The 15,117-nt window shown below is 39.3% G+C and overlaps 1 protein-coding gene across 1 annotated transcript in view; it reads right to left on the reverse strand.

The window, feature by feature from the left end:
- Positions 1-6,760: 6,760 nt before the first annotated feature.
- Positions 6,761-15,117, reverse strand: part of LOC135476094 (sodium-dependent serotonin transporter-like) — a 31,867-nt gene continuing 23,510 nt past the window's right edge. Inside the window, exons 8-12 of the mRNA XM_064755992.1 lie at positions 13,417-13,545; positions 11,333-11,432; positions 10,789-10,889; positions 8,330-8,503; positions 6,761-6,950 (exon numbers count right to left, since the gene is read on the reverse strand). Coding sequence (XP_064612062.1) covers positions 6,882-6,950; positions 8,330-8,503; positions 10,789-10,889; positions 11,333-11,432; positions 13,417-13,545 — 573 coding nt within the window. The 3' untranslated portion in view covers positions 6,761-6,881. The remainder of the gene's footprint in view (positions 6,951-8,329; positions 8,504-10,788; positions 10,890-11,332; positions 11,433-13,416; positions 13,546-15,117) is intronic.

Here is a 15,117-nt window from a genome sequence, read left to right on the forward strand (position 1 = left end):
CAAAACTTTTCATATTATTTCACTAAACAAAAGAGGTGGCTTTCGTGTTAGTAGTTGGTAGCTGGAAGCTAAGCAGATGCTATAGCTGTAGCGACCGTTTGACCTTAACAAGAGATATCTAAGCGACTTGAGGTCAGCCGCTTTCATGCATGCTGTACACTGCAGTTAGATTGTCAGATTTGGACGTTTTGCCTAGATTTCAAGTGGATATACGCCTTCTTCGTTTGAAATTGTGCATGAATAAATTTATTTTTGTGCGTCACCCCACAACAACAGTGTCATGCGATCGCCGATACCCGAGGGGCTGGATCAAATCCGGCGTTGAACAGTGGAATTTTAGATTCAACACTTTTTAGTTCGTGAAGACCTGGCGACATAAGGTTGACAACACTACAGAGTTCATGAAGCCGTTTGCAAAGCCATACGTTAATTTGACATCACTTGCTTTCCATCAATATATGACAAGTAAGACTATTCATCAATCCGGTACTCTGCCCCCCCCCCCAACCGCCATCGCATAAGTGAAAATTGTTTGCTTTATGCCTTAAAGGACATTTAAATAAATACAAAGTTATCAGTTTATAGGGCAAATTTAAATGCTTGTGGTAATATGAGTTCTTTTAATTAGGTATGTTACGATTTGCTAAAGAATCATTGCTGTGTCTGAATAAGATAGATCGCAATTTTCAGTGCGCATCTCCGAGATTTCTTCACGTTGAGACAAACAAGCCCATGTGGCTGGGTTAAATCATTATAACCCTCGGCAATCATACACATTTCAGCAAACTCTCGTGCATTTTATACGAGTCTTTGTGACAGCAAAGACTTTAATTGGACCCAAACACAGTTTCCAGTCGATCTGGGTTGAATAATTGGTAATTGGTGTTTTACGTCGTACTCAAGAATATTTCACTTATACAGCGGCGGCCAAGATTATGGTGGGGGGAAAACCGGGCAGATCCCGGAAGGAACCCACGACCATCCGCATTTTGCTGAAGGACCTTCCCGCGAACTATATTTCGCTGCTTGCGCTTGAGAAACAGCTGATGAATGGTGGGATCTTAACGCGGTTTGGTTGAAATTGCCTTTAAAATATTACAACATCGGAGAGTTCTGTAAAAAGACAACAATGTCTTTGATAGTAATTATTTTAGAGTTGCTTGGATGTATGAAAATAGTCATTGGGTCATTACCAACAATGATTATCGAAATCGTAGTTTTTAAATACGGAGTTTCCCTTTCAAGGTGTGGCCATTTCTTGAAGCAGCCGTTTACTGTTAGATTTCTCATGATTCAGTCCACAATTTCCACCCATAAGTTTGGCATGTTCCTCCAACAGGTGGCGCGAGCGTCTACAGATGACGTAACATGTGTACTGTGCCGTGGAGACTAGCTATAGCGAAGTTGTCATACTTCCAGGTTATGGACTTCTGCTTAAACATTTTTCAGTAGGGAGTAATTCACAAATGTAAAGAATTGATAAGTAAGCTATGTAAAGCACATTAACATACCATGTGCATTTCCTAAGTATGTAAATGTGTCAAACTAAAAGTTTTCATCATTAAAAGGCAAAGAAAACACTAACATAAAATAAACACTGCCCATAAAATAATTCGCCATTCTCTTAGAATTTTTCAACATAGTAAATGCATTAGTAATTTTGCTTTTTACGATTCCCTTTTCTGACCATATTAAGACCAGTGACGTCACATCAAATGTTTGCCGCATACAGATTGCATTGGTTCATTATTGGAAATCCACATACATATTGTAGGATGAAAGCATTCGCCGAATGCACTGTTTCAAGCCAAAAATATTGCTTTGACGTCAATGAAAAATCTCGAGAAATAAATCGAACTATTTTCACAGACAGTGTTTAATGGTCCTTCATCCGATATATACTTTGTATTAGCGCTCTCTTTATTTATTTATTTGAGTGGTGTTTTACGCCGTCCTCAAGAATATTTCACTTTACAAGACCGTGGCCAGCATTAGGAAACCGGGCAGAGCCCAGGGGAAACTCATGACCATCCACAGGTTGCTGGAGGACCTTCCCACGTACGTAGTGTTTTCTTTGCTTTCAATGTACACATAAAAGATTTGATTATTCGCACATTCTTCGTATTCAGGTATTACTTATGTAACGAGGGGACATTCTATTTTATCGGAAAAGCCCTGTTTACGACAACACGTTCCGATTTCCGGGTGTAGAGACATGACCAAATGGACTTGTTTTCCTCACTTTATTTATAGATATTCCTGTGGCTGGCCAAGCTGAAGATTCCCTTAGCAGATAACGGTAAAAATCGTGCATAGATCCTCGATTTATTGACAATTTTACGTCCATCCCGTGGTTTATAACTGGCGGAGGTTATCTATCACATTGGGCCAATAGCATTAAATAGTATTTAGGCAAAGCGAAGCAATTACTGAGGAATCAAGTGGTGGCCAGGGCTCGCTGGTTACGGGACTGCGGACTTGATAGCGATCCGAAACCGGATTTGTAGGGATCAAGAAAGAAGGCTGCAATCAGTGAAGGTTTCATCATACAAATCCTTTATTTCTACAGACCGAGTTCTGACGGCCTAATTAGTAAACATGGAACTGCCTCGTCGCTCTCGGCCATCGACGATTGATGAATATTCATGAGGCCCTTGACGATATGACCAGCGACAGGCACCATAGACCCGTGAAGTCATATCGTAGTGTTTCTAGGCCACATACTGTTTAGGTGGACAGCGAACGAGTGACAATTGGCAGTAACCTTCTACCTACAGACCTTCCTATAACTAGCTCTCTACAGACATACAGTCAGTATAACGTAGGAAATAATAATAAAAAATGTATATAGAATAACAACAAATGGTATAACGTACCAATAATCTAGTCTGATCACAGATGTACGCGGGTATATAATTATTATTCATATGTATACAGTAATATCAATACATCTCTAAAGTCTAACCCGCTACAAGGCGTTTTCCAGTTTAAAACGCCAATACCAATGTTTGTATATATAACGCCGTGGGTAATTTGTTCCATGTAATGTACAAGATGCGTGTAAAGACAATGCCGATGATATGGGTGATTTTTGTCTCGATTTAACCTGAATGTTTGGGAAATGGTGGCAAAGACGGTGAGGAAGATATTTAGGATGTAATGTCTTGCTTTGCTAAAGTCCAATACAACGTTACAACAAACAGCGATCACAATCTATATCAGTCTCGTGACCGAATCGTTCAGTCCTGCCCGCAAACCCGATAACAACAGACGAATTTAACCACGTGGCCCTACACTGAGTACAGCCCAGTATCATATATGAAAGATCCGGTCACGTGAGGAGACATGCGTGTATAATCCATCACCCGGGAGATCACGTGCAACATTATTTACCCGTGTAACTTATACATGATGACAATGGTAGTTGTCAGGGTGATATTTACATACAAGGGATCTTAATTACACTTAAACACATCCTTAGGTAACATGACCAAGAGATGAATGTTGATTTTAATGTTTTACGTCATCAAAAGTTTATTATGAAACACAATACAACATGAAGAGTAAAGCATAAGTAGCGACAGTACTGTGTCTGTTGATAAAATTCGGTCCCATGCAATACCTGCATTCCGCTAGTTGAAAAAGTTCGTGAAAATTCAAAATGCAACTTCTCAGCGAGAGAAGGTGATATGTATAACTCCCGTCAAATGTTAACGTTATGGTGAGGGACGGAGGTCCCTTGAAAATTAACCTGACTATTTTTTTTTACACAGAACGTCTCATGTTTTTTTTTCTACAGGTGATCAAAGGTTGGACATTTGAGAAAGTAGTTCTTCGTAGAGTTGTGACTAACAGACCTGTTATAGTTTTGCTGTGTAGATGTATTATTAGACATATGTAATACTATTCATCTGGCTTTTGCGTTGACCACACTTCATTAAATAAAACGGGAGGTTGGAAGGGAATAAAGATTGCCTAAATCTGATGAAGGAATATGATTGAAAGCTGTTGCAGGTTGCGGTTGCTATCGTTTCAAGAGACCTTCAAACTGTTTTGAAAACAACAGATTACCTTATTTACCCCATGGCCAATGTGCTCTTCTCCTATTATTGGTCAAAGGTTAAAGTAACGTTGATTATGGTTAATGTCTTACTACAAACGGCTGAACATTGTCCAGTGTTTAGAATTGTGGTATTATAAAGACCTTGTTTTGTTCTTTGCGCTATGTCGCAAGTATCCATCGGGCAAAACAAACATATCAGAATCGCATATTACATCAAAACATTTTAATTAATTACCTTCAATGAGTATACAAACAGCAATTTATACGACCATGAAAGCTCTCTGACTGTTTGTCTGTTTCAAGAAAATCCCAACGATCAGCTACAAACAGCAAAGGCAATAAACGTTTGAGCGTAAAAACACAAAATTTTTCGGAATGATCAAGAAAAGTAATCTTACAAAAGTTTACCTTGTATTTGTGCTCCATTTTCATCCAGAAGACGGGCCTGTAATACAGTTATCATAATACTGTGGGTAAAGGCTCAGTGTGCTAAACAGCACCGTTATTTTCCTTGAGCGTGCTGTGAATTACTACATGTATGTTCCAAAACCCAAATTTATGGTACAAAACTCAAATTTATGTTATCACAAAAAAAAGAAATTGGATAATTCAATAGCAAAAAGTATGACTACATAAAACAACACACGTCATAACAATGATAATATGTAAAGTTTCTAATTTCAACAGCAACATTCTAATGCGAAACAAACTGATTTAACAATTAACAGTTAACAATGAACACAACATGAAGAATCGTCCATAACCACACCTTAACATGCTTATTTATCCGTCTTTTGACAACTGCTTTTCTACAGTGATGATATACCGCGAAACTTTCAAAATGCCCCTGTAATATTTGCTCCCAGAGCGAATCCCAACATCTGATACTGCAGTCTACTGCCAGTAAACATTTCCATAGGAGAAACCAGCGACGAATGGGTTAGCAATAATCACATGTTTAATAACGACTTACAACCACTAATATTCTAGAACCTATAGTTCAATACAAGTATTATTGCATAGCTAGAACTTACAATAATCTACATATTTGTTTTTCCAGTTAACTATATAAAATATTCTGCAAAATGATTCGTGACTGCTAATCATGAATATAAATAGACTCATGTGCAACCGAACTGTTTCGATCTCGTATATTCTCGTCACACGCGAAAAGATCTCGTGAAACGCCTCGCAGCCCAAGTGCACTAGTTTAAGGAAGCACATACAACACAAGAAGGCTGTTTGTATGTGCATATAAACGCCGAGCCATGGGGACGAAACAGTTCCCAGGACAACAAGCGTGATAATCATGGAAGACGAAATCACGCTTTAGAGCAAAATTTGCATGTTATCAAGATTGACTCGTGCTCATATATCGGTCCGAAGCCTAAAAAATTCACGTTGAGAAGCCAGATTTTGCATTACTGGAAGAGTATATAGATTGGCTGACTCATGACACATCCCCAGACGTACGGACGTACATCAGATAAATGCAAGGATCTTCAAGGGAAGGGTGTAAACACCTACAGAAGATGGACTTAAAAACTTTCGGGAGATGGAGGTAAAGACCTATAAGGGTTGGGTGTAAAGAGCTACAGGAGATGGAGGTAAAGACTTACAGAAAATGGAGGAGAACCTACAGATGGATGTAAAGACCTACACAAGATGGACGAGAACCTACATGAGATGGACGTAAAGACCTACAGAAGATGGAGGAAAACCAACAGCAGATGGACGTAAAGACCTACAGGAGATGGCAGTAAAGACCTACAGGATATGGACGAGAACCCACAGAAATTGGACGAAAACTAGCAGGCGATGGACGTAAAGACCTACAGAAGATGGACGTAAAGACCTACATGAGATGAACGTAAAGGCCTACAGGAGATGGACGAGAACATACAGGAGATGGACGTAAAGACCTACAGGAGATGGACGTAAAGACCTACAGAAGATGGACAAGAACCTACAGGAGATGGACGAAAATCTACAGCACATGAACGAGAACCTACAGGAAATGGACGTAAGGACCTACAGAACATGGACGTGAGAAGCGTGTCTGGTCTTCAATTTACCGACATCAGCCTATCCAGCCACCCTATTTTCTTTACAAAAAGATACTTGGGTAACAATGTAGCTAGTTCATATCTATCATATAGATTTATCGCGTGACAATCGGCTTTTGCACCAGAGTATCATTATTGCCATCAACATATTTACAAAATCTTGCATGACAATAATTTGATACATTTGACCCTGTGGTCGCTTTGGCTAGGATGAACATTTTCTTTTTATTATAAGACGTCATGTCTTGTAACAAATCAGTACGCAAAAAATCACATCGTTTCAACTGTGACCTGTATTTCTCCTTTTTCACGTTTTTGTCCAGTTTTCCATCTTCTACCTTTGTTAGCAGAAAATAACACATGAGAAGAACGGGGAGACAGAAAAGCTCATTCTCAAACAATCAACCAATAACAACGTTTTCTGTCAATCGAGCAGCTTAACATGACGTCATAGTTGTCCTTTTCGTCTTATTTTCCAGAGCTGAAGTTCCAAGCCTCCTCTCGTTTATAACGCTGTCAACAAATCTGATGGCTACAAACCGGTTTACTTGGGTAGAGCTCATTTCGCGGTTTCTCTATATTGTGACCTTAATAACAACTGAGCGTGTCCCCAACGCACGAAAACGCACCCATCCTGACAAGAAATAGAAGAAGTTCCTTTAGCATGAGGTCTCGTGGAAAATGGCCATCCGATAAGAAAATCTCATTCGCACTTCAAGGGAATAACCGGAAGTCCTGAGTCGTGCGCAGGCTTACAAGTACACCGGAAGTTCGGGCTCTATTTTCGGGACCTCTTCGGGTACAATGGACTGTGTTATTCTCTGTACAAAACATAAGACCACACACATATGTAATTTAGTTCTTAAAATACAAGTCGTCTGAGATATTGACATATGTTGGATTGACTTAATATATCTTTGGCTGAAAGTTAGTCTGTTGTACGGTTTAACTAGTGAATGAATGAATGCTTAAGGCTCCATATCACATAGAAACTAAAGTAGTTAATAGAGTTAACAGAAGATGATTACAGTGTAACATGCTCCGTTACTTTCTATTGAATTTCAGCAGAGAAAGTACTGCAGACGACAACCGGAGCAGATTTCATTTTGTAAAACACGAACACAATAGCTCAGGACGAGCTGAGAGTAGCTAAAACCAGTGGAAAACCAGAACACATAGAAGAGCCACTAGATCTGAACTTACCAATACTGTATTTACTTATGTACTGGTGTTTTGTGTTGTACTCAAGAATATCTCACTTTTACAATGGTGAACAGCATTGTGGAGCAGAGTCTGCAGGAAACCCACCCCGTCCGCAGCCACAGGCAGACCTTCCCTTGAACGTTTAGATATTGGGTTGGGGAGGGTATACTCATGGTGTTTAACAAAAATGGCGGCGTTCGATATATGAGGAGTTCCGATCAAAAAGAAACTGAGATATATATTTGCTTAACGACAATTTATGAACTGATTTCATTCATTCCGTGAAAACTGTTAACTGCTTCTCTTTGCATGAATCCATCCTAATTTCTTACTCTAATACTTAATTCTTACTTAATTCTTTGGCGGTCAGCATAGTTATTCAACACCTAGAACATTGCTTTCGTCTTTTTGTCATCACTGAAAGCACTGGTCTTCTTATCCATACGCCTTACAGCGCATGCGTCGCTCTCTACTTACGCTTTACATCAATGCCACCTATAGTAATTTTTGTACAAAAATCTTGAACAACGCCAAGGTCAATGGGGTCACATGAGGCAGGAAGTTAAGAAAGAAGATAAGCAATCCATTTCACCCTTTGTTTCTAATAGTACTTTATAGATGTACACATGCATTCTCTTTATCCAAAGTATGTAAAACATCGTTCTAACCAAAACCTGAAACAATTTTATTGATGAATCGTGATTAAATTGTTCCGCGCGAGTACACAAGGTCAAGTTTGTCCATTGGTGGCGGTGATGCAAAGCGAGCGCAGCGGCACATGTGTAAAAAGGAGTATGAATCCATCTTAATTTGTTATTTATCTTCGTTGTTAATTCTTTGTTAGTTTAGGCTGAACTTTGTTTTGGAAGTTGGTATAGTGATCATTGACCCGGAACGTGAGTTTTAGCTGTCAGACGATTTACAAATGCCTGTTTTGACGCGTAGATTATTTGTTGAATAAAATGTGAAAGAAAAAGTGCTTTGGTTCTGGACTCACCTCTTTTAACGAGCCTTTTTGTACAAAGACCAGGCGGTAGAACATGTAAGATGGGATACAGACGAGAGAGGACGCAGAAATCATCCAACCGAGCCCTACGGCCCAATCTGGGAACGGGTCGTCCTTCCCGTACAGTGGTGGGTTGTAAGATATGAAGGATAGGACGAAAAGCAACTGGAAGAGAAATTAAGTATGTTGCAGTGTGGTGAGAACAGTTGATACCGTGTTGATAACAGCTGATTCTGTGTTCAGGTATGTTGATACTGTGTTCAAAACAGTTGATACTGGGGTGAGAACAGTTGATATCGTGTTGAGGATAGCTAATACTGTGTTGATAACAGTTGATACCGTGTTGATGACAGTTGATACTGTGTTGATAACAGTTGATACTGGGGTGAGAACAGTTGATACTGGGATGAGAACAGTTGATACCGTTGAGGACATTTGATACTGGGGTGAGAACAGCTGGTACTAGGATGAGGGTAGTTAATACTGTGCTCAGAACAGTTGATACTGTGCTGATAACAGTTGATACTGGGGTGAGAATAGTTGATAATGGGATGAAAACAGTTGATACTGGGGTGAGAACAGTTTATACTGGGATGGAAACAGTTGATATTTGGGTCAGAATAGTTTATATTCGGGTGATGACAGTGAATGCTGTGTACACAAATTGTACACATAAAAACGATGCCAAAATCACACGAAAGATAGGACGAAAAGCAACTGGAAGAGAAGTTGAGCATGCTGCATGTTTCATGCTGAACGTCAAGCGAGGTCTCAGGTGTGATTCGACCCAAGATTGACCCTGGATTGACCCTGGATGTACCGCTCCCAAGCGGACATGTGAATGGTTAAAAATGTTAGGCAATCTTTGTTAAACCTGATTCACTATTCACCTGTCTTGTCAGACGCACAAATGACACCCATTTCCTTTAGGAACGCCTAAAGTTCACCAACATTCAGATTGTCAGTCTTCTTTCATCCCTCCTCCCTAAATTGCTGCTTTTGACACTTTTTAAGACGCTCGTATTATACCGAAAATGATTAAAAAATAGTAGCCTAACATTTTTGACAGGTCACATAATACAGCTGGACTTTTTCCCCCTTCAACAATAAAAGAGTTAGCACTTCAAATTGCCCTATTATAACAGAAAATCTGTCGCCTGAGTAACGCTAGAATATAGCAGACAGAGAGTATTATTTTGATAATAAAATAATACTCGTTGTCATGTTGAATATAATATCTTGCTGGCCTGATAAAATTTTATGTCGAATTAACAGAGCAGGGGGAGACCGAAGAGAGACCAGAGTACATGGCATCACATTTCGCTAAAACCTCCATACACAAGCCACGAAAGAAGTCATCTGGCCCATACTCTGGTGTCTGGTGTGCAGCTAATTATAAACGCCCAAAAAGTGATTGTGTATGCAGCCATCTCTATCGATGGAGCCATCTCCGTGGAAAGGGATTGTAGATGCGCCCATCTCTATAGACTGAGCCATCTCTCTGGAAACTGATAGTGGATGCAGTCATTTCTGTCGGAAGGTATTGTGGATGCAGTCATTTCTGTCGGAAGGGATTGTGGATGCAGTCATTTCTGTCGGAAGGGATTGTGGATGTAGTCATTTCTGTCGGAAGGGATTGTGGATGCAGTCATTTCTGTCGGAAGGGATTGTGGATGCAGTCATTTCTGTCGGAAGGGATTGTGGATGTAGTCATTTCTGTCGGAAGGGATTGTGGATGCAGTCATTTCTGTCGGAAGGTATTGTGGATGCAATCATTTCTATTAAAAGGGATTGTGGATGCAGTTATTTCTATGAAATTTTTCTCTCGGTACACTCTGAGAAAATATTTCAACCTGCTTTAAACTAAATATATTTAATAGAAATGCAAATAATTTTACAGCAATACATTTGTTTTATTGAGGAACTTTAATTATTTGAAAATTCATGGCAAATTCGAAAAGTCTTAATTTTTAATGTGCTGTGGTTTACAGAATAATCTGTTGCTAGAACAGAAATATTCTAGCATTACTCAGACAAAGGACTTGACAAAATTTGAGGAAAGAAAGATACCACGGAGGCGCAAAAGGGACATGGCGGCTTTCTTTTCGTTTTTAACTGTGCGTTTTGGTTTATTTTTTCCACTTTTGCAGTCGGAGTTTTTCTTTTTTTAAGCAGCACTCCCCCCCCCCCCTCCCCGCTCCAAAAAAGAGACAAACTCCCACAAAAAGAGATCGGGTGGGAGTTTTTCTTTTTTAAGCAGACGAAAGCAAAGGAAAAACTCCCACAAAAAGATCTTGGTCCCGGATATAAATAAGCCAATCGGATTACGTTTTGCTTTGCGCTTTTGTTGAAACACTTATGTATGTGATACTGTCATTGGACGATTATCTCGGGCCCCATCATAACTAAGTACCTAAGGTCTGTAATAAATACTGTATTCATGTACTTACTAAAATGAGAACTGGGCTGACGACAGTCCAGCAAACTTGCCAGAATATACCTGGTCGAAACCCCAACATGGCCTCCACGTCACCAGAAAAGCGTCTCACACCTTAAAAAAAAGAATTAAATACCAACCTAAGCGAAGAACTGTCGTAAGCTTCCTAGCGACGAAGTCTGCGCATTTTGTCTTTCAAAATATGATTTTGTTCATAATTTACTTTTTCCCAGTAAAACTATTGTTGACACTATTGTCACTGCCATGCTTAATTCATCAAGCAAATTTTTGATTGTCATGCCAATGATTTTTTGAACTGAATAGTTTTTTTCCAAAAAGGCTCCTAATATAGCACACCTCGAAATTAACCACAATTATAAAGATCACAAAAGACAAAGCCCTGACAACACTTGAAAGACAAAGTAACAACAGCTGAAAGACAAAGTAACAACAGTTGACAGAAAAAGTAACTACTCGGCGAAGCCATTTTATTAGTTAAATTCATAACAGTTAAATTCATAACAGCATGCCCAGGGCCCAGTTTATAATATGCTTACCGTAAATCCAAGAGACTGCTATTATCTCAAGAAAGACAACAAGTAGAATTGAGAAAGGAGCTGCATGGCTATCCAGTAACTCAACAACATACCGTCCTCCCTACAACAATACATAAATATGGCCAGTTGGATTATCCAGTAACACAAACACATACCGTCCTGCCTGCAATAAACAGGGTGCGATATGAATCATTTGGCTATTTGGCAACACAATGACATATCGCACTCCCAACAGTAGCACGCAAACTGTTATGAACTCACTGCCTCTCCGGTAACATACGAGGTGACATATCGCCCCAACTACAATAGCACGGATACGTTTATGAGTTATCGGGCTATCCCGCAACACAACAACATATCGCACTTACTGCAGCAGTACGGATACTGCTATGAGCTGTTTGGCTATCCGGCAACACAACATATCGCCCTAACAAAAACAGTACGGATACTGCTATGATCTGTTTGTCTATCCGGCAATAAAATGGCATGTCGCCCTAACTACTGTAGTGCGGATACTGTTACAAGCTGTTTGGCTATCCACAAACACAACAAGATATTGCCCTCACTGCTGTAGTGCGGATACTTTTATGAGCTAATTGGTTACCCAACAACACAATGACATATCGCTTTAACTACAATAATACGGATACTGTTATGAACTATTCGGCTATCCGACAACACAACAACATATCACCCTAACAAAAACAGTACGGATACTGTTATGAGCCATTTGGCTGTCGGCCAACACAACAAAATATCGTCCTAACTGCAGTAGTACCGTTACGAGCTATTTGGTTTTTCGGCAACACAACAACATATCGCCCTAACTGCAGTAGTACCGTTACGAGCTTTTTGGTTTTTCGGCAACACAGCAACATATCGCCCTAACAAAATCAGTACGGTTACTGTTATGAGCTATGTGGCTATTCGGCAACACAACAACATGTCCTAACAATAACAGTACGGATACTGTTATGGGCTGTTTGGCTATTCGGCAACATAACGACATATAGCCGTAACTGCAGTGGTACGGATATCGTTATGAGCTTTGCGACTATACATTAACAGTATACTATATCGCCCTCCCTATAGTAAAACATAGACATGAGACATTTGACTATTTCAGTAACAGAATAAAGAATCACCCTCCATACAATTCATCAGAGAAGGAAGCAACACGGCTATCCAGTGACAAAATCCTACATTATTTTATTTTATTCAGTGGAAGAAAAAATGGTGTATTCTGAGTTAGTCACACATATGACAGAAACCGTTAATAACGGATTGCTTTTCTAGAAAAACTACACCAAAGTTGAAAAAAAAGTATAAATATTTTTAAAAACATTATGTATAAAAATGTATCAAAACAAAATAATTTTAAAGAAGTATTGACAAATAAACATTTTAAGACTGTATCTTGAACTCGCTCGTTCTTCATTTTTGTCTAAAATGTTAGTCACAACTAGGTGTTTACCTTGTGATGACTGTTTTACTTGCGAATTATTGTGACTTGGAGTATTACTTTTATCTTATACATGATAGTGTTCAAGTACTTAGAATAATCATTTATACTTAACGCCAAGCGTGGAAGTGGGCCCACAGGTTACGTAATCAATCGGAATTCCAGCAACCGGGTCTTAGAACTGAAGAGTGAAGGAGCAGTGATTGGATAATACTGCCACACAGACATTTAAGGTTGTTGATACACTATACATTTCTGCACTGATGTTTTGCACCTAGTCAAAATATATCAGAATTTTGTCTGTTATGCGTAGAACTGTAAACTTGTGACCAGTGTTACTACCGACCACCCTGGAGGTTACCAAGGCAACAAAATGCTATTTCGCTTCCAGCAACCACAGCTAAAGAAATGGTAGTCATGCTAGGTTGCTTTTTTTTTTTTTTTGATGTTGTAGGAAAAAATGCAAGCTGCAGGTGGTTGTATGACATGCACCACGGGAAAGATAGAGGATATATGCTTTTGAAATTTGAAGTTGACAAATTTACTACATAAATAGTAACGATTACTGATACGCTCGTGAAGCCTGCAGGGATGATCTCATTCTCCGCTAAGTGGTACTTACGTATGTGGTGGTGGAGAGTCCTCCCAGGAAGCAGTAGATGATCAGGACAAGCACAAAGAGTTCTCTCCTCTTTCTGAGCGCCGGCCACTCGTCAAGGACTCCCGTGATCACAGACTCGAGACCGCCAAACTGCCAAGCAAGCAAGACATTCTCATAAACAGTCATGCATGATTTATTTATTTATTTATTTATTTATTTGACTTTTGATTAACGCCATACTTAAAAATTTGTCACTTATACGACGGCAGTTTTATGAGCGGAGGAAGCCGGGCTGCTCTGCCTTTATCAAGATAGTGACGAAAAATAATGACCTAGGAATATGCATGTGACGTGAATGGATACCTGACAACTGACAATGACTCTTCATACCAAAATAATGACCTAGGAATAAACCATTAACAAAATACACCTGATCTGACAAATAAAACCTTTTAATATTATGTACTCTATACAGATCTCATGTCCCAGATATACATTGTAATGAATGTGGTGAAGTGGGGGGATTTGGCCAAAGTGAGAACTGCGTTTTTGGAAAATATACCAACGTGGGCCCGCGTTTTTCCTTAAATGTGACAAAGAAAACTGCTGGCAAAGAAACACACTTTTATGTATGTATGTATGTATGTATGTATGTATGTATGTATGTATGAGTGTGTGTATGTATGTATGTATGTATGTATGTATGTATGTATGTATGTATGTATGTATGTATGTATGTATGTATGTATGTATGTAATGAATCCAGACTTATCGTGGTATCTTCCTTGTCACAAAGTGAGATAATCAATCCAGACTTACCGTGGTATCTTCCTTGTCACAAAGTGAGATAATGAATTCAGACTTACCGTGGTATCTTCCTTGTCACGAAGTGAGATGATGAATTCAGACTTACCGTGGTATCTTCCTTGTCACGAAGTGAGATGATGAATCCAGACTTACCGTGGTATCTTCCTTGTCACAAAGTGAGATAATGAATCCAGACTTACCGTGGTATCTTCCTTGTCACGAAGTGAGATGATAAATCCAGACTTACCGTGGTATCTTCCTTGTCACAAAGTGAGATGATGAACCCAGACTTACCGTGGTATCTTCCTTGTCACAAAGTGAGATAATGAATCCAGACTTACCGTGGTATCTTCCTTGTCACAAAGTGAGATAATGAATCCAGACTTACTGTATTATCTTCCTTGTCACAAAGTGAGATAATGAATCCAGACTTACTGTGGTATCTTCCTTGTCACAAAGTGAGATAATGAATCCAGACTTACTGTGGTATCTTCCTTGTCACAAAGTGAGATAATGAATCCAGACTTACCGTGGTATCTTCCTTGTCACAAAGTGAGATAATGAATCCAGACTTACTGTATTATCTTCCTTGTCACAAAGTGAGATAATGAATCCAGACTTACTGTGGTATCCAGTCCTAGCGTTATTAACATGATGAAGAATATGATCGCCCAAAACACAGAACCGTCCAGCGTGGAAATGGCTTCTGGGTAGGCGACGAAAATCAGTCCGGGGCCTTCAAGTATACAAAGGTACTATTAAACAAAAAGTTTCGTTCTAAGGAAAATAAATAAAGATGTGCTCAAAAAATGAGAATTTTTTTCATTATGTTTCTTCACAACCATCCCGTCTTCGTCTGTGGTCAGAAATATTCGGAAATGGTGTCATGGATGAAGTAATCGTCACGCCCTCAAC

Source organism: Liolophura sinensis, chromosome 10 (genome assembly GCF_032854445.1).
Source record: "Liolophura sinensis isolate JHLJ2023 chromosome 10, CUHK_Ljap_v2, whole genome shotgun sequence".
NCBI classification, from domain to species: Eukaryota; Metazoa; Mollusca; class Polyplacophora; order Chitonida; family Chitonidae; genus Liolophura; species Liolophura sinensis.